At 46.8% G+C, this 23,299-nt stretch overlaps 2 protein-coding genes across 2 annotated transcripts; both read right to left on the reverse strand.

The window, feature by feature from the left end:
• Nucleotides 1-833: 833 nt before the first annotated feature.
• Nucleotides 834-7,892, reverse strand: LOC114011916 (uncharacterized). The gene is made up of 9 exons (XM_027785512.2): nucleotides 7,686-7,892; nucleotides 6,760-6,922; nucleotides 6,282-6,364; nucleotides 5,348-5,508; nucleotides 4,979-5,120; nucleotides 4,441-4,628; nucleotides 4,281-4,341; nucleotides 3,637-3,774; nucleotides 834-2,882 (listed from the first exon to the last, which is right to left on the reverse strand). The coding sequence occupies exons 4-9, from the start codon at nucleotides 5,399-5,401 to the stop codon at nucleotides 2,839-2,841; spliced, it is 627 nt and encodes a 208-aa protein (XP_027641313.2). The 5' UTR covers nucleotides 5,402-5,508; nucleotides 6,282-6,364; nucleotides 6,760-6,922; nucleotides 7,686-7,892; the 3' UTR covers nucleotides 834-2,838.
• A 119-nt stretch (nucleotides 7,893-8,011) lies between these two features.
• Nucleotides 8,012-17,182, reverse strand: LOC114011913 (multiple epidermal growth factor-like domains protein 6). The gene is made up of 14 exons (XM_055819494.1): nucleotides 16,668-17,182; nucleotides 15,999-16,144; nucleotides 15,213-15,338; nucleotides 14,617-14,796; nucleotides 14,216-14,440; nucleotides 13,577-13,703; nucleotides 13,049-13,248; nucleotides 12,370-12,582; nucleotides 11,417-11,562; nucleotides 10,734-10,861; nucleotides 9,723-9,855; nucleotides 9,266-9,398; nucleotides 8,628-8,780; nucleotides 8,012-8,230 (listed from the first exon to the last, which is right to left on the reverse strand). The coding sequence occupies exons 1-14, from the start codon at nucleotides 16,724-16,726 to the stop codon at nucleotides 8,100-8,102; spliced, it is 2,100 nt and encodes a 699-aa protein (XP_055675469.1). The 5' UTR covers nucleotides 16,727-17,182; the 3' UTR covers nucleotides 8,012-8,099.
• Between the last annotated feature and the right edge of the window lie 6,117 nt (nucleotides 17,183-23,299).

The following is a 23,299-nucleotide window of genomic DNA, read 5'->3' on the forward strand; positions in this document are numbered from 1 at the left end:
CAAAACAATTTTCTGCCCCTCATCCTAGTGGTCAGTCAGCCACGTTATATCGATGCATATACTTTATGTCAAGTCAAACCCAGCTCATACAACCCAGTGCAAACCTCTTTTGCTGTGGGATAAGCTGGCTTGTAATACACTGCAGCCGCTACGGTCTAGGAGAATTCAGTGGATGGCCAGTATGGTTATGTTCATCAGTGGCAACTTGATAGGCTTAGTTAACATGGTTGTATTTAAGGGCTGAGCATGAAAACCTGCAAAGAATCCACCAGCAGATGTGGGTTGTTAGCACATTTCAAGGTGCTGACATAGCAATGAAACCTTTATTGGGTAATTTCTTCAGATGGACATTTTCATTGAACTTTTTCTTCTAACAGCTTTTAAAAGCACTTTATTCTAGCTGCCTGTGTGTAAGAGGTAAGGATTAACCAGATAATGAGCACAGCCAGGGGCGGCCTCAGTAACTGCAACAAACACCACTGGGAACATTATCTGGCTTCGTTAACACACTGGGAAGCTTGACAACAGTTTCACACTGGAAGACAGAGTCAGCAGAAACCACCCTGCTCGTTTCAGAAATCAGAGAGACACACAGAGCCATAACCCAAAGAGGTTCCTTTCCAGGGAACTCAGCCATGCCTTCCTTCTCACAGCCACAGCAGTGTGTGATGCTCTCCAAGGGAAGCTGAACTTTACACTGAATGTTGAAAAGGGCCCTTTCATTTTCTGTTGAGAGGCATGAGTCAAAGCAACCGAAGAAAAAACAACAGCCCTGTGACCCTTCTCCAAATTCCAAATTAAGTGACCCTGCACTTGATCATTCTTATCAGCAGTCTCAGGGAAATAGCACCTTTCTGAATGCGAGGGGACTTCACAGCTACTCCAGACAGCGCTGGACGTCCAGAAGATTCCATAGACCACTAGAAAAAGAGCTATCAACAGTAAATACTTCAGGAGCAGAACAAAACCACTGGTTGCACCACTCCTCTTTTTATTTGTTCTTTCCAAGTACCTATTAACAGAGCACAAATCGAAACGTTGTGTGAAAATCTGGTCTTTTCATTGATATTCTTTGGCTTTATGGGGAAAAAAAAAGAGACCCAAAATATTCTGAAACTGAATAATGTTTACTTATGACTAAAGTGTACTTGTTAAGAAAACCACAGTGGGATAACTGAAAGCTTCTAGCAAAAGTTCCATATGCATCTTAGTTTTGATTTAAAGCAAAAAATTGTTTCCATTGGAAAAATGTTACAATGAAAAAGCTGATAGATTTTATTTACTATTACCTTCCACCCTGCCTTTTACAAATATAACTTGGAACCACAATTTGCCACAGAGGTAATTTTATCACCTGTCTGGGTACCATGTTTCCCTGTGGATATACAACAATCACTGAAGATGCTTACCTCCATGTAGTACTGTTACAAACATACCTGCTGATAATCTAAAAAAGAAAGCAATGAGGAGAGCAATGACAGTTTTTTCACTACTATGTTCTAGAACAGGCAATCACAGAGAGTAACCTGCAGGTGTTTTGTAGTGTTTGCCTGTAGGTTCCCATTGTCTGAAAGTCCCTTCAAAGTGTTAGTAAGCACCTAAATTCTCCCAAGGTGGAGCTGCAAAGGAGCCAGACCAAATCTTTTGTTTATGGGAGCAAGCTCAGAAAACACGGAACCACCAAAATGATGGTGGCAAAAGTCCTTGCAGTTCCTCTGGATCCAGAGACACCATTAGTGGAAGTAAAACTGAGAGCTTCTGTCTTGGCTCTTGGGCACTGAAGTCTCGCTCTCTTAATACTCACTATGGTTATGCAAAGGCAGAAGGTGCAGACACCGATTTGTGCCTAGGAACCACGAAGGAGTGGGTCCGCCGTTCACAGATAAGCAGTTCAGTAAACACTGCAGTGAGAAGAGAACGGGCTTTGCTGGTGGAAAGAGCTGGCTGAAGCCTACCTGTGGGGGTTGCCAAGGTACTGTGCTGGCTCACAGTCAAGAAATACTACGTTGCTGTACTCCACCTGGAACTAAGGAATACTGTGTAGGAAGAGATGGAGCAGGTGTTCCGATTCTGCTCCTGTTCCACAGAAGCATAGCCCTCTTCACAGCCAGGCTCTCTTGGCCTCATACAGACAGATCAAAAGGATAAGAACGGTAGGAAGGATGTTTTCATTTTAAAGATCAGGCTCCCAAAGCACTGGACACCAGCAGCTACACCATTCCCTGCAGTCACTGCTACTAGGAATAGTTTAAGTGTACTCTTTCCTCAAAGAAATGACATCTCTAGAGGTCTTCAAGGTCTCTGCCAGTAGATCTCACACAATATATTGAAAACATGCAGAAGCAATGGAGAGATGCTGGCCAAGGGCTAGAAGTATGGCTCTAGCCATACCCATGGCCTCACATATTTTCTGCTTTACTGACTTAACAATGAAAACTATACAATTAGTAAACAATGTCAAGAACCTCAGCTTCCTTCTCAAGTCTACAAATTATTAATAATCGAAGGCAAGTGTGAAAGTATTTCAATCAGATTAAGCAAACGGAATATGGACTATTCATTATGTAAATGACCAAGCACATCTCTAACTAAACACACATCTATTCTGATACTTCAGGTACTGCAACTCTGTCCACAGACACGCACATTCTCCAATAATCCACCTTCAGCCATTGCCAAGGATAAACTAGGTTCCTCAAGGAAATGAGCTGGTGGCTATTTCACTTCACAAAAGATGAAATACTTCTGCTTCTGGTCTCTTCAATCCTCTGAGCAATGCAGCTCCTCTTCATTTCCAGCAGAGTTTCATCCCTCTTTGTGGCCCAAGAATCCAGCAGCTCAGAAGAGGGCTGAGCTCCCCATGCTTGTTTGATGTTTGCTGTCTGTTACAGAAATCCAAAACAAAAGCAGAGTGCAAATTCAGTGGACAGCACTGAGGAACTGCTATGCCACCACTAAGGCAACCTAGTCCAATGGGCAAAAAACCATAACAGGATCTACCGCCAGCACTCTGCACTGGCTCCAGAGTACGTGGCAAGCTGCACAGTGCATGTCGCTCGCATATTCAGGCCTTTGCAGAGCTCACTGTATCTGAATTTCAAAATAATGCAAAGGATCCACCCATATTTACACCAAACCCACACCATTAATAAAGGCGAACTCTAAGCATCACAGTCTAAAAATTCAGCAGCAGCTTGAGGAAAGCGTTCAGTTCAGAAGACACACTGCTTATTTTAACTCTTTGTTTATTTACAGCTATCAACCAGTACACATGAAGAGAACAGATGCCTTATTCCTTTGCTGGTAAACTGCTTGGTAAGATCACAGATCTTGGCTACATTGCAACATTTTCCCTGGAAACCTGTTATGATGAACAGAAAAGCTCTTACAAATGGATTAATAAGAAGCAAAAATCCTCTAAGTACCTGCTGAGAGAAAGAAGGAAACAAGCCTACACCTGTGAATTAGTTATGTACTTTGGTCTGCTTATTGGCCTTCTGCTGACTTCTTTTCAATGACCTGCATGTATGTTTTACACCAAGGAGGAGAGACAACGTATCTCCATCCCATTTTGTAATCTTATTTCCTATCCACTATAGGGAAACAGAAACCACCATACAGACTAAGATTTGTTACCTGGATTAACAAGGTCTGAAGGTTGCTGCAGGTTCACCAAAGCTTGCTTGATCTCACACAGAGTCTTGGCAAGGGGGGAAGCTGCTATCAGGCCCTCCACCTCCAACTCAGCCAGATAAGCCAACTGGAGATCGCAACCTGAAGGAAACAGGGAGGCACTTCTACTCCTCAAGTAAGTAGAGGCTCCTCATGGCTGAATGACTGCAATATACATGCTGCCATGAGCAAATACTGTATTGAGCACAGGGAACGTCTACCCAGAGGCTGTGAGGATCACAGAACTGATGGTACAGAGTTTTCCTGAGCTCCCCATAGTCGTGTTTAGTAAGTATAATGACACTCAATCTCTTCTTTACAGGCAGTCACTCAATATATGTGTAAAGGGTCTGTGGGGACAAAAGCTCCTTGACTTCACTCTTACAGAGGGACAGAGGAGGCAGAAGTGACTTTCCCCTTACTGGAGAAATTTTGTTGTCCTCAGCAGAAAGTTAAGTAAGAAATCACATAAATGGGAAAAGTAATTATACATTTGCTCTGTTAACAAACATACATATCCACTCTTAACCTAGACTTCATGGAATCAGCCTTCTACTATGATCTCTGAAAACCACCCGTGGCACCCACAACTAAGTCACTGCCCTTACCATGTTCTTCATGTCCAGGGAAGCTGAAGAAAGCGTCTTTCCTACTGAAAAGCTCACGATCCTGTGGGACAGAAAGGGCCCAACTGTTAAAATAAATGGGCAAGTGGAAAAACTAGCAAAAAGGTGAGAGATGGCCCAACAACAGACACCTGCAACTCACCTGCCCTTCCACTACTTCTGGTTTACTTTCACTGGCCAGGCTGTCCAGCGAGGATACAACTGCCACCGCCTCCTGCCCGTGGACCTTTAGCTCCATCGCTTGTTTCACAGCTACGTTCTTACACGGAGCATTCCCAAGAAGCATTTCCAGAGCTTTCATTAATTCTGTTGCCTCTTGCCATGGAGCACCTAATGAACCCGACAAGCAATTTAAAAGGCCTTCTACAGAACCACATGAAGAATGATATCTCCAGAGCAAAACCAAGGGCAGGAACCTTTCTTTGGAAATTCCACAAGACAGCTCCAAGACACCTCGTGCTGTAACACTTCCAGATAACCGTGCTTACCCTTTCCTAAGCTGACAGATCTGTCTTCCCGTTGAGCTCACCCGACAGTCTGTCAGCCCTTACAGAACGACACCACCACTGGAAGACATGATCTTGTGGGATCTCGTCTCATGTATGAGCCATGCCTTGTTTTCAACTGGTCCGCTGATGCCACCCTTACGCATCACTCCTCTCTTGACCTGGTTCTCTCACCTGCCACGAAGTCGTTGCTACAGTGTTGATCGCATTGTTCGGCACCCACTGCTGCCCGGCTGCTGTCTGCATTTTTACGCCCACAAATCCTTTGCTCAACAAAGATTTTCAGGCCTTCAGAGTCCTGTGCTTGCACCATGTCCTGATTACAGAAAGCAGCAGTATTAGACTCTGCAAGCCTCACAATCCACCTATTCCACATTTTGCCTTTCCTATCAAAACAGAGATTAGCGTAGTTATTTTATGCCAAAGTAAGGTACCGAAAGGATTAAGAGCTATCCCTCAGTAAACTGCCACATCAGGGAAACCACTTATCTTACAAATTACAGTTCCAAGACTCCCTTCCCTCAACTGTTCCTTCACACTGACCACAAGACTTTGAATCTGCTGGCTGATTCCATTGTAAAATGCCAACACATCCATCCTGTGCTTTGCCAGCTGAGATGCCAGATGCAAATTCTGATCTTCCAGCTTATCGTACAGGGTGCGAACACTGAAATCCTCCAGAACCCTCAGTGCAGAACACTCTTCTGAAACACAAGGTAAGGCTCACACTTAATCACTGGCCACAGCTCTATCATACTTTATTTTCCAGAGGGGGGCACTGCCTGTCCATAGGAGGCAACAGCATTTTGTGTTCTGTGAAGGAGGAAAACGGATGAGGCAAGAGATGTAAGAGGTCTCGTTCCTGCGTGAGGGGGAGGATGACAGAGCGTTACTATCGACTCCTAACTTGTCCAGTAAACTGTCAGGATGCTACTTCCCTGTAAGCTGTTCTCAGCATCACTAGATGGTGCCATCTGCTGGGCTCTGGACCTGCTGTACCCTGTGAACATCCCGAAATTCCCAAGATGAGGTCACCCCCAGAAGGCGAACAAGCACCAAGAGTCATGTGCCTTCAGAGAACTGAATGACCAACAGAACCCAAGGAAGTATTTTTAAAGATCTTTATTTTCTTCACTAGTTATCTGAACCCGCTGTTGTTTTAAAGGACTTTCCAGGGCTGGCCACTTACCCTCCTAACTCTTAAAGGAGACAACGCCAACCCATTCCAATGACAGGAGGTTACACTCCCCAACTAAAGAGATCAAATAAACCTAGGACAGAAGTTTGGGGTGTGTGGTGCAAATGTGCACAAACAGGAGAGTGCTCAGTAGGCAAAGCGCCAGTGTTTGCATGCAGATTTCGAGGTATCAAAACGAGGTATCAAAATCTCATACTTGACAGTTAAACAGAAGACGACAGAATGGGGAATAAGTGGGAAGAAACCAGTGGGACACCTGGAGTTGGCACAGCACTTCACCTGCATTATGCGCAGCTCCCTTCTCTCCAAAGTCAGCATCCTCTCCAGAACCATGAGGACCAACAGTTTGATAGAACCGAAGGCTAGAGGAAATGACAAAGAGGCTGAAGAGCATCTCATTCTTCTCAGTAACATCAGATACCACAGCATCATCAGCCTAGTTCAAGCAGAAGGATAGGGTTCTTGTCTAGATTTTGAAGTCAAAACATGCAGAGGAAACCTAGGCCAGGTAATTCAGGCAATAATTGTTGTGCAGATGACAACAGAGCTGTCATACACTGCAGTGAAAGAGAGCTGGAATATTGCTGGGGAATTCCTGGGTAATCCCAAGAAACTGCTTGTGCAGCTAGAAACTCAGCATACTGTAAAGCTGGCAAGAAGTCCAGCATCGGGGAATGAGAGATTCAGGAACTGCAACAGGACATACTTTTGTACTATCAAGGTCTGAGCTCCAGATACCCACACAAGGGCGGTTTACCTGTCTTTAAGGAGGATGTACTCCGGTGGGATGTGCGGCTCGCCCAGGCTCCTCCATCGTGGCTTCCAGCTCTTCAGGGGGCTAATGATTGGGACAGCAGGCTGCAGCACTATAGCCAGGGTTGTCAGCACCACAATTAGGAAGCCCAGAACAAAGAGGACCACTGAGGAAGCCAAGAGTGATGGCAAGAAGTAAGAAACACAGGCAACTATGTGCATCAGCAACACGGTCTCCCTTTTACACTTCACTGAACAGCCTCCCTCCCCCACAAAATCAACATTTAGCAACTTTCGTATTCATTACGTGGGCTTCTGCTTCTCGCCTTGTTGATCCAGTGCACACAGGCAACGAGGCAAAAAGTTTTCAGCATTACCAGCTGAAGGGGACAGAACCAAGGATCATGCTTGCAAGTCACACTTTCATTTCTCTTTGCTTTAGCGTCCTCCCACTGATGGACAAGGGACTGGTGTGTACACAGCGCTTACACAGAGGTATGGCCTTGAGGAAAGACCTTAACTGCCCTGGTGTTTAGCTTTTAGTGAACTTTTAAACTATATTGAAATTAAATGCATCATTTATCACGGAAACACAGTGGCACTTTCTGCTTTCAAGCCAGGGAAAACAAAACCCTCAATTACTTGAATTCTTCAAGCAGGGTGTGGGGAAAAACACAACTGCTTCTTTCCTTTCTCCTTGCTTCAGCTCCTACACAGGCAGGTTCTTGGCTAGAGAGCAGTGAACTTTCAGGAAGAGAAGCTTTACTGGAAAAAGGGCTTAAAACTGACAAAGGCAGTGGTTTTATGGTATTTCAAAAAACCCACAACTAAACAACACCCAACCAAAATACTTGTTTTAACAACACCCAAAGAGGTACCAGAAAGGTCATGGCTAAGCATCAAGGTTCAAGGTCAGTGTTTTGGCTGTACCTGTGACAGCAGCCCAGTTAGGAGCCAAGTTCAGATTCTGTTGCTTCAAAACCCCACGTCTGGCCAGCTGGAACAGGGAAGAGGGCTGGAAGGACACATCTCTGGGGTCACAGCCCACATTTGCTTCATTCACAGTCACAATCAGAAAGTGTTCCTGAATGGTCTTATCCCTGAAAACATAAGTCCCAGACTCCAGGAAAACATGGGCAAACCTAAAAGGGAGAAGTAAGGAAGGCACTGGCTGATCCAAGCCTCCCTTAGCCTCCAGCCAGGATGACTGTTAAATACATGCACTTGAACACACTGAACTCTGGCGTCTTCACACACTGCTCAGTGCCAAGGACCTACTGATTTCATGAAAGACTCAGTCTTAAATCCTGCCCGTAACACATGCACTATTAATCACAGCAGATATTACCAGGAGATGTTGAGGTGAGTCTCCTGGATAAGGTGGTCTAGCCTTCGGAAGGGTCCAAAATCCCAGCCTGGGTTGTTGTTATATAGATGCTGCTTCTGATAAACAGGGTAATGGCTGGAGGAACGACCTGGGAACAGTTCAGCAGAGCGTCAGCAGCTCTGACCCACAGCAATTAGGATAGCTGACAGCGGTCTGGCAAAGAACTACATAACTGCATTTCTTTACAAGGGCCATGCAGTGTCAACTCATTTGCATGATGCATTACTGCCCAACAAAGACTTAGCTTTCCAACAGAGAGCAAACTTCACCTCTACTCTACAGAAATCCAGTCAAAAAGTAAAAAATACACCAGGTAAGTCAATGGCAGAGCCTAAACTAAAGTTCTGGAATCCCCTGAAGGCGAGAGAGACAGGGAGGTGAAGGAATGTGCTCATACATGCAGTACTATGAAATGCGGAGTCGTTGCTCTAAACAGGTCTGGACACATATCTGTGAAGAGCGCACACAGATCCAGCAACACTCACTGTGGGAATTGATGCTAAGCTGGAAAAGGATCGTGTCTCCTGCTTCCAAACATACTACTGGGTTAGGAACAAGGGGCAAGGCATGGATATCTTTGGAGGAAGTCCTCTGGACTCGACGGCCTTTCTGCAGCAACTGATCTGATGAAAAATCTCCTGCCACAGGCAACAGATGAAAAAAGAATTAATTCTGCAAAATGATCAGCATGTGAAAACACCTAACCCTTGGCAATGAAGAACTATTTACTTCATATCTGTGGGCAGTTACTGCTCACAAAGCCAAATTCTGCTCTCAGTCACACTCCATAAATGAGGAGCAACTGGAATTGGGAGCCACCACACACTTGCCAACAGATTTGCCACCAAATGGAGTTTCCTTCTAGTTCCTTGGAAGGCCAAAATCACCCTACAATTTTATTTGACCTGTTCCCAGGGAGCTAACCAGGCAGCCAGCGTAGGTCCCCATTGTTTACTCCCAGAGAGAACAAGATCTCTCCCTACTTTGTAGACAGCTCTGAGTGTCTGACAATAAATTCCCTCTGTGCCAACTTGCTGGCCACTTGCTGTGCCAGCTTGAAAGGAAATGAATGGCTTAGTCTGGCTGGAGCTTCAGTTCCCTCTCAGGGGCTCTCAAGCCTTACCAGTGAGAAATGCATCCAGAACATCGGTGTTGGAGACAATGAAACCCAGCACCCCAGTGGGACAAAACAGAACTAAATGCACCCGCTGGCTTTTCTGCACATGTTCATCTGGGCCCAGGACGTTTGCCACTTCCTATTAAAAGCAGAGGGGAACATTGATCACTGTCAACCCTGGAGTCTGACCCTGGCTTGTGATCAGCCTTATCTTCAGTTGTACAAACTGCTCTAGTGAGGTTTTCTTCTCCACCATTCAGAAACCGACATTTCTCAGTAGTGCACCAACCTGCTGCCTAGTCAGTACCCTGGGTAAGGAGACACACTGAGCCTCTCCCCTCTGCTCACAGCTTTGTACCCTTCTGTAATCCCAGCCCCCAGGAGTCCCTTTACCTAACCATAATCTGTAAGGGCCCTCTCCAGACCCGCACGCTGAGAAAGCATTCCCCTACTCCACGCTTACCCGCACTTCTCCTTCATTCATCCTCAGAAGCAGCTCTCTATTGATGCCAAATCCCAAGGTGATCTGTGGGGCTTTCAGCAAACACAGCTGGTCACAGAGCTCCTCAGCAGAGACATACTGCTTGCAGTGACATCTACAAAGTGGACAGAAGGTCTTGATGATTTATGATCCTTGAGCAAACAGCTACATCATCCTGATGGTCAGGCTAGCCACAGTGTCTTACGGTCTACACAATGAGCGGGCCTACTCTGTGTCCATGGAAAACAGGATAAAGCAAACTCACAGCCCATCTCGTCTAGTTCTGTGTCTGCTATTCAATGCATGTGAAAGGTCAAAATGCAACACCCACTCTCCAACAGACCTCTGTTGGTGTGCAACAGAGATCAGCTTCAGCCCTGTAACAGAGCATCATGCACCCCTCCCTAAAGTTCTGCTTTGAGAAAACGGTTGAAAGAAACAGTGTAATTTTAACACACTAGATTTCTATGTAATCCATGCCAGGAGGAGATTTTTCAATACAGAAGTTCATTCACAAAGAGAAAAAAGTAGTATCCTACGGCAAGAACTAGCTTCAGTGACTTAGCATTAACGTGGGGAAAGGAGGGAAATGACAACTGAGGATTGATTTTCCCAGTTCTGGTCTACATCTAACAGCGACCATCCACTGTATGGGGGCTCAACCTGAGGCAGGTGGAGAAGGCCTGCCTCAGAAAACTGCGAGCTGTGTCCACCCTCCCCTTGTCACTCAGTGCTCATTCTGGTGTCTCCACCCAGGCTTACAAAATCCCTAGGTAACGCCAAAAACACAGGCGTGCTCTCCAGGTAGAGGAACGAGGCCAATGAATGCGGACTGAAGGCCAGTATTTCCACAGAAAGGAACTCCAGCAACGGAAAGTTTCTCAGAAACACCTCCCACAGCCCTACCCTGAAATGACCTCATGGGATCCATAACTCAGGCAGTCAGAACTAATTGTGAAGTGCTTCTTAATGAGAGGCTAGCCTGAGACTTACATGCCCAGCTCTGCATTAATCTCTCCACCTGCAGGTCCACAAGAAGGAGAGCAGTCATATCGCTCAGGAAAAACGCACTGGCGCGTAGATGCCAGACGGACCTCTCCAGGAGCACAGAGCTCATCCACCTGGAAGAACAACACCCATCCAATGTGTGAAACCAGACAAGCTCTGGCACTTCAACCGAGATGCAGCATCCCTAAAATTCTCTTCCTCCCCCACCCACACTGCTGACATTCAACGTAAAGGTAATCCAGCAAGGGTCATGAAAAGACAACGTGAGAAGCAAAGAAGGAAGATCACAACCATTTCCCTTCCCATCCAAATTCCTCAAGCAGGTCTGATGAAGAACTCCATCATAACAATATAGAAGCTTACATTCCTGCATCTGTAATCAAACACACTGCGCTGCTCCCCACTGCCCTAGCACAGAAGTATCCTTTGCCTCCATCCTTTCTGAGTTTATCCTCCCAAGATTCCAGTAAAGATAAATGCCATTATCCTACAAGGAATGGTCAGGAATCTCAAACAAACCAGCTAAAAGACTTGCTCATGTCTGCAGCAGCCCAGAGAGGGGAACGTGGATTGCATGCACACACTCAGACAGGGCTTACCTAAAGCATTGAATTACCCTCCCTCTCCTGCATTTCACGCAACTGTTTTGTTTTGAAGTCAAATTTCACCTGAGGTTGGCAGTCCTGATCGCTGTTGCTGTCAGGGTCTTTCTTGCCTCTCTCATCATAGTAAACGTAACCTGCCCGGCAGATACAGGAGGCATCTGACTGCTGGAAAGCCCGGTTCAGCCCACGGCAGGTACAGCTGCTAGCACCTTAGAGAAGAGGCTGTATTTAGAGTGGTAATCTGGGTAGGAAATACAGTTTGTAAAAACCTGTGCTCTCTGAAAAGGAACAGTTCCTGTGTTGAACGGTCTTTGACCAAATCATGCTGCTTGTTTTAGTGGCACTCCTGGAGGCTGCTACCCCACTAGCACAGCAGAGCTGAGCCAACAGGAAAGCCAGCTGGAGCCAGCCTGGCTTTTGCTCCACCAGCACAATCATTAGCCCATTTCCTGAGGTGTCCATTTAACAGAAGATGCAGAAAGGCCCAGCTGGTCATTTGCAGCAGCAGCATTTTGACAAGCACTCCATTAATTTGTACATTAAGCCACCAGATAGGGTAAGGACCCAATCAATCAAAGCTGCCAAGTTTTCCAGTTTTCCCACCTTCTCCCACTTCATCATGGCTCAAAATGGACACGGTTCAGTACCCAATTTTGGCTCAAAAGCACATCTACACTTAATGCAAGCTCCCCAGTTCAGGGCAAAAGTACTCTTGGTGACACTCTGCTGTTTTCAAAGCAATGATAGAGCAAGAATCAGTAGGGCTGCTCATCCCTTCCTTCCTTGAAGGAGATCAAATCCCCTTGGCTAACAGAGTGTAAGGAAAAAAAAAATCCTCCTGGCTGGGACAGAGGAAGAACAGTCAGGCATTGGTGGCACATACAGCATCATGAGGATATCAGGGCTTGTGGTCCACCGTAAAACCACGTGGCGGGGGATCACATTTCTAGGTGATTTCCTTTTTAGCCTTTCCCTTAACAGTGATGAAAGTTTCACTCACACACAGCAAAACTCACCAGGCTGAGAGGAAGACGAGCTGCCACAGGGGAAGCAGGCAGCCTGAGCAGGAAGGTGATTGAAGGTGCCAGCAGGACAGGCCTGGCAATCCTCTATACGCTTTGCGAAGCTGCTGCTCCCATGGGTCCCCGGGGGACAGGGCAGAGGGGCAGATGCCAGGGGAGGGCAGTAATGGCCACTGGGGCAAGGTTTCTTGTGGTAATTCTCGCTGCCTAGAGAAAGTGGTGGGCTTTCAGACACAGACACTGCTCATGGACCCAAGCAAGTAAAGCTATTGTAAAGCTATTCCTCTTGCATCCTAACTCAGCAGGTTGCAAGCAGCAATGACTGTCACACAGCAAAATGTAGAACCCCTAGGTTTACTTTTTACTTCTGGTAATATATTAACTCTGGGCCTCTCAGCTAAGCCACGAAATTAGAGAAAACAGGGCTTGCAAGGGCCTGAGAGGTCACCCTCTGAGAGACAGGACACCCATATCCAACCGACTCCTGACCCATTTCTCTATACCCTCAACCTACACACAACCTGCCACGACAAATGCTCCACAAACTGATGTGACAGCCCACACCAGGGATTTATAACCGTTAAGGATTAAGAGGTTTGCCCACACAGACCTCGAAACTCTGTGATTACAATTTAAGCTGCTTGCCCCACTCCTCCACAGCAGCTCCATTTACCTTGTGGGCAGATGAAGCCTGCTGGGCAGGGCTGACAGGGTGCCGTGATGAGAGTGTCACTGCGATAGGTGCCTGCATCACAGATTCTGCAGAACTTCTCAGATGAATCCCTTGGACCAGGCAAGCCGAGGGCCATATACCCGCCTTCACAAGACAGTGGATGGGCACTGCCTGGGGGGCAGTAGTGGGGAAATACACACCTGGAAGGCAAAACAAGGCAGGAAGAGGGAAGAAAGTCTTTGAAAATATTTTGATTTCTGGATTCAATGACCAGTGCAAACTGAGGGCAAAATTAAAAATGGTTCTCATCTGGTTCCAGGCTCAAACTAACTACCAGAAATCACAATCTATTCAGTCTTAGCAGGCACCAAATCCGTCACTGTAATTACAAAGATACCTTTGCTTTTGCCCAATGCACAGCCACCATGGTTGAAGCATTAACTCAGGTTTTATCACAGGCCCATTTCAAAATATTCAAGAATTTTTAGAAACTTAAAGCTGGCTGCACCAAACATGCTAGGTACTCACAGCTGCTCAGGGCTATTGTATGTCGACGATCCTTCAGGACAGTAATAGCCAGCAGGGCACACTGAAGGCACGGCTGTGCGAGTATCACAGTATCGGCCAGGCCTGCAAGGTTTTGGATTTACTGAACCTGGTGGAAAAAAGGGGAAACAGTGATTGATCACGTGACATTCCCAGAACAGGAGATTATGCACTGGGGAGACAGTGAGCAAGAGGACTTTAATATGTGTGACTGCCCATAAACACTGCACTCTTCCTCATGCTCACAAAAGGGCACAGGTCTGTTGGGAACCAGTTTGCTATTTAGCATGAAATGCTGACACCTGAATGCCCAGCCCTGGGCGATGAAAGGTACCTGCTCCTTCTCCAGGCCCAGACCACCTCCTCTGTGAACCTCAGCTGAACGAGAACAGGAAGGGAGGGCTGAAGAACTGGAGATGGGAATTCAAAGGCCCAAAGCCAGGAAAAGAATTCAGGGTAATAAATCCACTTCTAAAGCTACTCCATCAGTGACCATTATCCTGGGAGGGCTGCTGCAAGAATAGGACTGTAGTCACTGCTAAACACCTGCTGTGCACTGTCAGCCATCTAGACTCAGAAATAGCTGCAAATAGAGAAAATGAAGGAGCATGGCCATGTCACCTGCTGGGCATTCATAGCCAGGTTCACAAGGCACCCCTTGGGTGTTAGGCAGCCCTGTCTGTGCCGGATCCGGGCAATAGTATCCAGGTGAGCAGGGATCACACTCTTCCAATGATTTTGCACCAGGCTGGATCCTGGAAGTGCCAGCTGGACAAAGGAAAACATCTCCTTTACCAGGGCACCAGTATCCAGGGGGGCAGGGATAATCCTCAAACCTGGTCAGACCTGTTAGGAAGAGAAAGGAATGAAGAAAGGGAGGCTGAATGGCTAGGAGGGGTTCTAGAAAAGGGGTTTTACCTCTCTGTGAACATCAGTTACTTCCCCCTTTCCCTGTCTCATCTTAAGGAATTCTGTAATGAGCTCTAGAGGTAGGAAAAGGCTGGCTTTCACCTGGCACTTACCCGATAAAGGGCAGTGATAGCCTGGAGGACATGGCTGGCAATCTGCCAGGCTCTGAGCCCCTGGGTGCTTGCGGTAAGTTTGTGGTGGGCATTTCTGAGGTACCAGAAGACTGCTGTGGTCGCTGCTGTTGCCTCCCAAGCAATAGTGTCCTGATGGACATGGATATGCTTCCGAATCCCCTAACAAGCAGAAAGTAGGGCTTTAAGAAGTCATTTCTTCATCGTTAATTGAAACCCCTTTCTTCTGTGTCCTCCCTGGGTCCTTTCTAAACTACTGCATGTATGTGTACAATCCACCTCCACAATCCATGTACCACTTCTGACAGATGGCACACAGGGATATTTGGAGACTTTGTTGTGATTTCAGGCTCTCCTACATTTCCAGTGTTTGCTGGAACAGCACATTATATTAACCATGTTAAATGTCTCCTCTGCAGATACTTGAACGCTTCGCTAGAGAGTGTGTCCTGCTGTGAGGGCTGTTCCACCGTACAGTATCTAGTTTCAAAGCTAGTCTCACCAGACTCAGGGATACATACAACTCTTGAAAAGCAGCTGCCATGCCCTCTCCTCACTGTTTACGCCCAGGTTCTAACCTGCTTTGCACCAGTGGCCCGGTGGACAGGGCAGGCAATCTTCTCTCTTCACAGCCCCTGGAACATCTCTAATAGTATTGGCAGGACATGGTATAGGTACCTCAGATCCTTCCAGGCAGTAGAAACCTACAGAAATGGGTGAGAAAAAAAAAAAAAAAAAGAAGAGATGAAAGTAAAACATAAAAGTCCTCCAATGGCAAAAATGAATCAGCAAGAGCCTCCTGTTGTTGTAGGATGAACATCTGTACCCAGCTGTTGGGATGCTGCTGGGCATATGGAGCACCAAACCAGCGCCTTCAAACTCTTCTGGACTAGAATGTAGCACCGAAAATTAAAGGTGGCCTTTTTGGTCAGGTGTAGAGGAATGAAGGCAGTGGGCTGATGAGCATTGATAACATGCAGCTGTGGCCTTGCCTCAGAGGCAGTGGGCTGATTGACATGGACAATGTGCAGGTGTAGCTCGTTCCTGCTAAATGGTTAAATAGCCCTGAGGATGGGGGGGGGGTGTGTCAGGTGGAGGAGGAGCAGGGTGGTCTGACCTCTGGAGGAAGGAGATACAGCACAGATGGTAGAATCTGACCAACGGTAAAGCCTTGTTGCAGCCTGCTAGTTTGTGCTGCAACAGTCAGGCGCACCTCTTTGTTCAGAAGACATAAACACAGAAGAAACCAATGACAACTTCAAACAAGGCATCACAATATATTACGCAAGAAAACAGATGCTCTCCAGTTGGTTAGCAGCAAGTCAATATTCTATATTTTCAACACTACTGAGATTCTTGCTTACCTGCAGGACACAGCCCTGCACACACCTGACCCCAGCGGCACCCTGCCAGGAGGCTCCAGGAAAAGCTGTGGCCCTGTGGAGTAGATTGAGAGCTCCCAGCAAGGCAGAAGTATCCAGCAGCACACTTCCCCTCCAGCTGTCCACGCCTGGAGCAAGGACAGTAGGAATTTACACACTGCTAATGAGACTGTGCAGAAACAGAACAAGTATTGATGCAATGAGCTCTGTGAAGTCTGCAACAAGAGTTTTTTTACACTGATATGAGAGAGATAACAGACGCAGGTTTTCCACTTATAAAAACATGCAGATGACTAGAGTGAGCCAGGCACTCTAGTTCAAATTCCATGAACATGGGAAAATTGCTTTAAATGAAATTGTGGATGACTTTACTAGGCTGGACTTTCTGAATTACTTCCGTGTTTTCACCAATGCTACCTACTATCTCTTTCAGATGCTTCTTTGTACCACAACAATGTCCGACTGCTTTGGGATGCCTCCCCAAAATTTACAGATCCAACACCTCTGTACTCAAAAACTGTGTCTAAGCTTATATTTCTTTTCTTTGAATGAGAGATCTGGTAAAGAAGCTGGGAGGGACTTAGCATTGACTTAACAGCACAAAAAAAGGATGACAAACTGCTTAAGACAAGGTGAAAAAATGCAAGATACCTGCAGTAGTGACCAGGCAAGCAAGGCAGGCATTCCTTCTCATTCCAGAGGCCAGTCATATTTACAGGAGTGAAGGTGCCTTCAGGACACGTGAAAGGAACCCATGTGCCTGAAAGGGAGACCACAGAGACAATAAAGAGTCCTAGAAAGACTGTTGTGATTTGGCAGGACTCTAGAACTGTGTCAGAGTATAACAAATGACTCCCAGAAAAGCAAGGCGGCAACTATGCCACGCTTGCTCATTGCCACCTCCTCATCACCTGGCCTACAGGAAGACACACATTAGGTTTGTACAAGTCTGGGATCACAGTGAGGCACACGACATTTGAATCCTTGGCATAGCTGGTATGCAAGTTTCAGTGAACCTGTAGGACAGTAAGAGTGTGGTGGGCAGCGCTTGGGATCTCCTGACACCAGCTCCTGGCAGTAGAATCCTCTCTGGCATGGAATGCAGGATGCAGAGCCCCTGGCCGGCTGGTATTCCCCAGCAGGGCATGGCGTTGGGTGGGCTGCTCCTGACCAGCAGAAATGACCCTGGCAGTGACACAGAAGGAAGAGGATTGCTAGGAGATGATAAGCAAACTTGAGAGTCTGTGTAAAGGGTGAATCCCAGAATTAGCAAAGCCTAGGGCAACATTCTTTGTGGATATAATCAAGATTTCAATCAGGGGTGTGTGTGACCCTTTGCCACTGGAAAAGTAACACCTCTTGCCCAGAGCTGGGACCCACCTCTTTCAATGCCCAACCATCACTAAGCAGTACCTTCGGGCAGAGGAATGCTGTGGGGCTGATGGAGCTGAAGTTTGCTGGGCAGTAAAAGCCCTCAGCACAAGGTCCCGTTGGAGAACTCAAACCAATGCTAGCACAGAAAGACCCAGGATAGCATGGCACACAGCTCTCTGGGGAGGTACCACCTGAGGAGGAAACCAAAAGTCAAGGCCAATGAGAGAGAGAGAGGAAAGTACACTCAGTACAGTCAGAGCATCATCAGCATTTATTTGAATTGCCTCTTGCTGGCACCATCAGGCCTGGCTGAGCATACCGATACCCTTCGGTGACCCAGGGGCACCCCCTCACCATGGCTGCCAGCAATGAAGATCCCCATCACTGCGGACCACAGGAGAAACCTGTGGGTGAAGTCACACTCACCTGTGGCATTGTTCAGGGTCCCAATGGGGCAGGCAACTGGGAAGTGAGTACCCTCTGGACAGTAGTGCCCTGGTGGGCAGGGCCCACTGAGTGGGAACGCAGGTGTCCCATGCGGAATGGCATCAGTGGCTCCTCCTTCACAGTAGTACCCAGCTGCACACAGACCTGCCATGACAGAACAGACAGGGTGGCAATTGCTAGCCCATGGCACTGTGGTCAGTGAAAAGGCACATCCCCAAACCCTCAGAAGCAGGCAGATACCTCAGAGAAGCTGAAGCCCGTCCTTGTCCTGTTTTATCACCGCTGATATCCTAGGCTTTTCACCTTCTGTTTGCCTTCCCTTCTTCCCATCAATCTTTGGCCTCTATCATTTCATTTCTTTACCTGCACTGACCTCATCCGGCATTTGCTTACCTTCTGACTTCTTTAACTCGTTCCCCGTGTTTTGTTTTCTATGGAGAGTTCTGCCTCTTTTTTCATGTGGCCAACCTTTGCATTTTGGCTCAGTGACTCTCTGCTTAAACAGGAGGGGAGGATTTAGGAGGACAGAAAGAACAGCAATAAAAGGGTTAAAAGCAAAGAAAGAGAAAGCAAAAAAAAAAATGTAGAGAGAGAAGGAAACTGATGCAGTAACATAGAAGTAACATCCAAACCAAATGCTCAGTTTGAATGAAATGCTCAGAATGAAACAAAGAAATGACTGATAGGTAGAGACGTAGGGTAAAAGGGTATCCTCCAATAGCCTTTACTACCTCTTTACACTGAGTTTTCTACTGCCCTGCATCCTTCAGCCTTGAATCTCCAGCCCCTCCGTTATGGGTGGTCTGTCATTAACCAAACTCACCATCAGGTTCCCAGTTAGCATCTCCTCTGCAGTACCTCCCCACTGGGCACAGCTTGCAGGCAGTGGGGGCCAATGCCCCCTCCAAGGTGTTCAGTGTCCCCTCGGGGCATGGCATGGGGACAGCAGTCTGAACGGGGCAATAGTAACCTGTACATTGAAAGAGGTGAATGCGACACTACTCAAAAAAAAAACCAAAAACAAAAAAAACACAGAAGGAGAAAGAGAGGGGAACACTGAGCTTGCTCTAACAGCAAATACCCCAACCCCTGGAGCGAACCACTGCTATGGCTCGGCCAGAAGGAGTGGTGTAGGCATCTGTCATACCTCTTCCCATTTGCGTGGTAAGGGTTTTGCTGCACACATGTACCGCTCACCTCTGGGGCAGCCGAGTGGCTCCACAGTGGCAGCATTGCTGCAGGCCATCCCAGCCGGGCAGGGGAGGCAGGCACCGGCCCCAGGCACAGGGCTGAACGTGCCAGGTTCACAGGGCAGTTCTAGCCCAGTGCCCACAGGACAGTAGAAGCCACTGGGACATCTGTATCCACGAATCCCATCAGAAGGGCAGGGAGCAGAGTTTCCTTCCAAGCAAACATACCTGTAGAGAGAGAATTCCAACCTGAAACAATAAGCTCACAGCACTGTTCAGAGCCAATAGATGGGGGAGGCACTAACTGAGAACCAAGGGGCAGCATATTAAGAAACACTCCTTGAAAATGCAGTTTTATTTCAGTTTTGTTAACAACATCCCCCCCGCACCCGAAATTTAGTGCCCACTTTAAAATCCTGGCAGAAGGCTTTTCTGCACTAAGCTCACTGAAAAGTGTTCTCATTCTGGAAGGAAAAGCCTTTGAAAACTGAAAGTTTTTTACTTCAAAGTACAGGGCCCAAGCGTTCAGTTCCTGCTCTCTTTGCTTAGCCTCCTTTTATCCCCAGTCCTCTTGTAGGCCTCTGCTTTAATGTCATCACTGACTCTTCCCTTTACCACCTCCTTCCCACGCTCTCACAACAAATAAAGATGAACTATAAAAGCTATGATGGCTCATAAGAGCTAAGCAACAAGGAAATGAGAGTCATGATCCCATCGTAAGCTGCAGACAGGGATTCAAAGGATGTCGTTTCTGATGAAGAAACAATTCCTAGTCCTTAAGGCAAACAACTCTGTGCAAAAGGAACAGCACTGAACAACAGAACAGCAAAGCTGAGGTTTTTTGCCCAGAAGCAAGACCTGTCTAGACGGAACAGCAGGCTACGAGAAGTGATGGATGCTACATGGTAGAGGTATTGAAAAGCAACCTGGGCAAAGCAGAAATTGTAGCCTGTTGGAGGGCAAGAACGTCACAGATTTTGGAAGTCCAGGCTCATTTATAATCATGTAATATTCATTACCATGCAGCCTAGAAAACCTTAATCAATACTGTTACAGCCAGGCTGTAACATCTTTCTAGGGTTAAAGGAATTTTTGGAAAGGCTTAAAATTTGACTGGGATGTGGCAACTCTCTCTTATTCCTAAGCAGTCTATTTCTGTGGCTAATTATTTTTAGTCATTCCAAATGTAGCCCTCACTTGTATTTCTGAGCTTAGCTTCAACTTTTAGCCACATTTCACAGCGATTTTCTCCACTAAATTCAAGAGATATCTGCTACCAGAAAGCCTTTCCCATGAAATCTCATTACATTGCCATGAAATCACTTCTAAGATTCTCTTACACAGATAAAATAAACCGAGCTTCTGTAGCCTCTTGCTATGAGGCATACTCATGAGATGGACAAATAGCGCTAACAGCATGTTTCTGCTTGCATTTTACAGGCTGGAAATGCTACCTTGTCACTGGTTTTTGCACCACCTTGTGGGAGAAGGGATAAAACACAGAAGGGAAAAAGGATGCCCAGGTCCAGTTCTCAGCAAGTGTGATTATCACGCTAAATAAAGGATTTGCAATACACTAAACCTCTTGTGAAAACAGTGCGAACACATCTATAATGCTGGGACTGGACGTCAGGCGCACATAAAGGGAAAAGGAATGGCTCTGAATGACTACTGAGGTCACCAAGTAGATGCTACACAGCTGACCTGAAGGGCTAAGAACAAAGTCCTTCACAGTTTAATTATTTGAGTATAAATATTTGCATACAAGGCATTCGATGAGATAATGAGGCCCAGTATCTTTTAGTTTGGAAGTGCCTCCACTATAGCCTATAGCAATCCTGCTGGGCTGTATTTCACCGCTAACAAGTGACAGTCTCACCGCACCCTGCGTTACACAGCGATGTCTGGGCCAGATCAGACAGTCCTGCCCCACTGCAATAGCGTCCAGCTGGGCAGGGCTGGCACTGGTCCTCTGCCTCCAGCCCCACGACGGTAGAGAAGGATCCAGGAGGACAGGGCACGGGATACTCTGTACCACTGGGGCAGAAATGCCCTACAGGACAGATGTCATTACCAGGCAGACCAAGGCCTGAAGATTCCACCTGTATCAGAAAAATACAGAGGAGAGAAAAAGCATTATTCAAAAAAGCTTTAGTACAATGTAGTACAGAGACAGGTTCTGGAAAGGGCACATAGGAGCCAAGTCCAAGAGTTTGCTGCCACTGAAACCAAATGAAGACCATGGCTGGCATAAAAAGGGCACTGGCTGCTGAGGCGTGGCTGTGCTATCCCTGGTACCATCTTTTGGAGGAGGTACTGGATGGCACACTCCAAGTGCAATCCACAGAAACTCACGTATGGCCAGAATTTATTAGTAGGCAGCAACATATTCCAGCAAACATTAAGAGGAGCACATCACATCATCTAAGGAGCTTCCAGCGCCAGCCGTAGAAGGCATGAGCAACCCCATACAGAGCAGCAACGCCTGGAAAATGTTACACCAATAGCTGCGAGATTGTGAGAGACCAGTCCTTGTCCCCAGGTCACTAGGTTTACAGTGCTGCTGCCTGGCACATGCTCACCCTGTGTTGGAAGGGGGCTGGGCTGATGGCTCCCTTGGCACAATGATAACCTGAATAGCAAAATCCAGAAGGCTGTGATAGACCTGGTGCTGAGCAATACATACCTAAAATGAACAGAAAAACCATCTCAGTGTGAAGACCTGCACAAAGGAGTCATCAACACCACAAAGGAAGAAGCTGTATTTTCCTCAACCTTCCCACGTATGCTCCCTGGGTTTCTTGTGCCAAGTCCCTCCTTACCTGCAGGGCAGGGCTCACAGTCAGACTCGTTAGCAGCACCAGTCCTGGGTCCAAAGGTACCCTTCGGACATGGATGCTCTGTACTGAAGTTGGTACCAGGCAGACAGAAGTATCCAGCAGGGCACACCTCAGGAGAATGTGCTCCAGAGCCTAGGAAACAAAGAACAGCATCTTGCTCAGAAGATACTACAAGAGGTGACTGGCAATGTCATTCTCTGTCAGCCATAGTCAGCCTTCCTCCGCTGTTAGTTCAGCCAGAGCCAGGTCATGAGATTCCTCGTGCGTACTTCCGATTTAGTTGTTCAGATTCCCATCACAGTAATAGGAGAGAAACAGCACTTCCAGAGGAACTGCACTTCAAGTGCAATTCGTCTCATCCTAAGGTGGACATCTAAAATGAGAAAGATAAACTCCATCTCAGAAGGGCCTCTTTCTCTCCGTTGACTGCAGAAGGAGTACAGAAAACTAGCTCAGATGCAGATGTCTACAAAGGAGCTGTCTACGGGTTTTTTTTAGAGTAATCCCATCTAGGGAATTCAATCACACCTGTGCAGCCATATTTTCTGCATTTTTTTCTTGCATGCATAAGCTGCCGTACATGGATATCTTTGTTACTTTTATTTTCCTGGGCATGGAGTTACTTTCCTCAGATAGGAGAGTTTTGGCTTCAGCCTACTTGTTCACCTACAACTTCATATTCTTTGTAATGAGTTTCCACTTCCATTCCTGGCAGAAACTGATGCACCTGCCTGTCCTGTCCAATCCATGTAAAACCGACTTAGTAGAACCTTAACAGAACAAAGGTAGGCACGGCATTCAAAATCCCTTTTTGTTCTACTAAGCCTAACAAGAAGACTCAGCCCTCAGTGACATGGAAGCTCTTTTTATCGCAACACACAGCCCCTTCCAGACTCCTCACTTTTGTTAGGCTGTTCACAGAAGAGTCCTGCTGGGCAGAGGTCACAAAAGTCCTTCCTCTCCTGTGACCGATATGTCCCGTTCTCACAGGGTATAGGAAAAGCAGATCCCACGGGGCAGTAAAAGCCTCGTGGACAGCGATAGGGAATGGGAGTAGCTGAAGACTGGCCACGTGGGCAGTAATGACCTGCAGAACACGGTCCTTCAGCAGTGGTTTTGCCCAGCCCTAAAACAACAAGAGCAATACCTTTCTTTTTCCTTTGCCAGATCAAAGAGAATGGAAACCCGTATCTCCTGAGATCCTGATCTCCATCATAGACCTGTAACATGCGTCAGAAAGTACCTTTTCTCTGAAGTTCTCTGTGAAGCCTCACACAGAGAACATCTTATCGCATAGGAAAGTCAGTTGTGAATTACATGTCTGGGGGAAACATAGGTTTCCAATTAAAATGCTCAGCTGTGATTCTGAGGCTCTCAGTTGTGGTTCCAGCTCTGCTGTGAACTCGTGTTAGCTCAGTCAAGTCATTTCCTC

Source organism: Falco peregrinus, chromosome 15, assembly GCF_023634155.1.
Source record: "Falco peregrinus isolate bFalPer1 chromosome 15, bFalPer1.pri, whole genome shotgun sequence".
Lineage (NCBI taxonomy): Eukaryota > Metazoa > Chordata > Aves > Falconiformes > Falconidae > Falco > Falco peregrinus.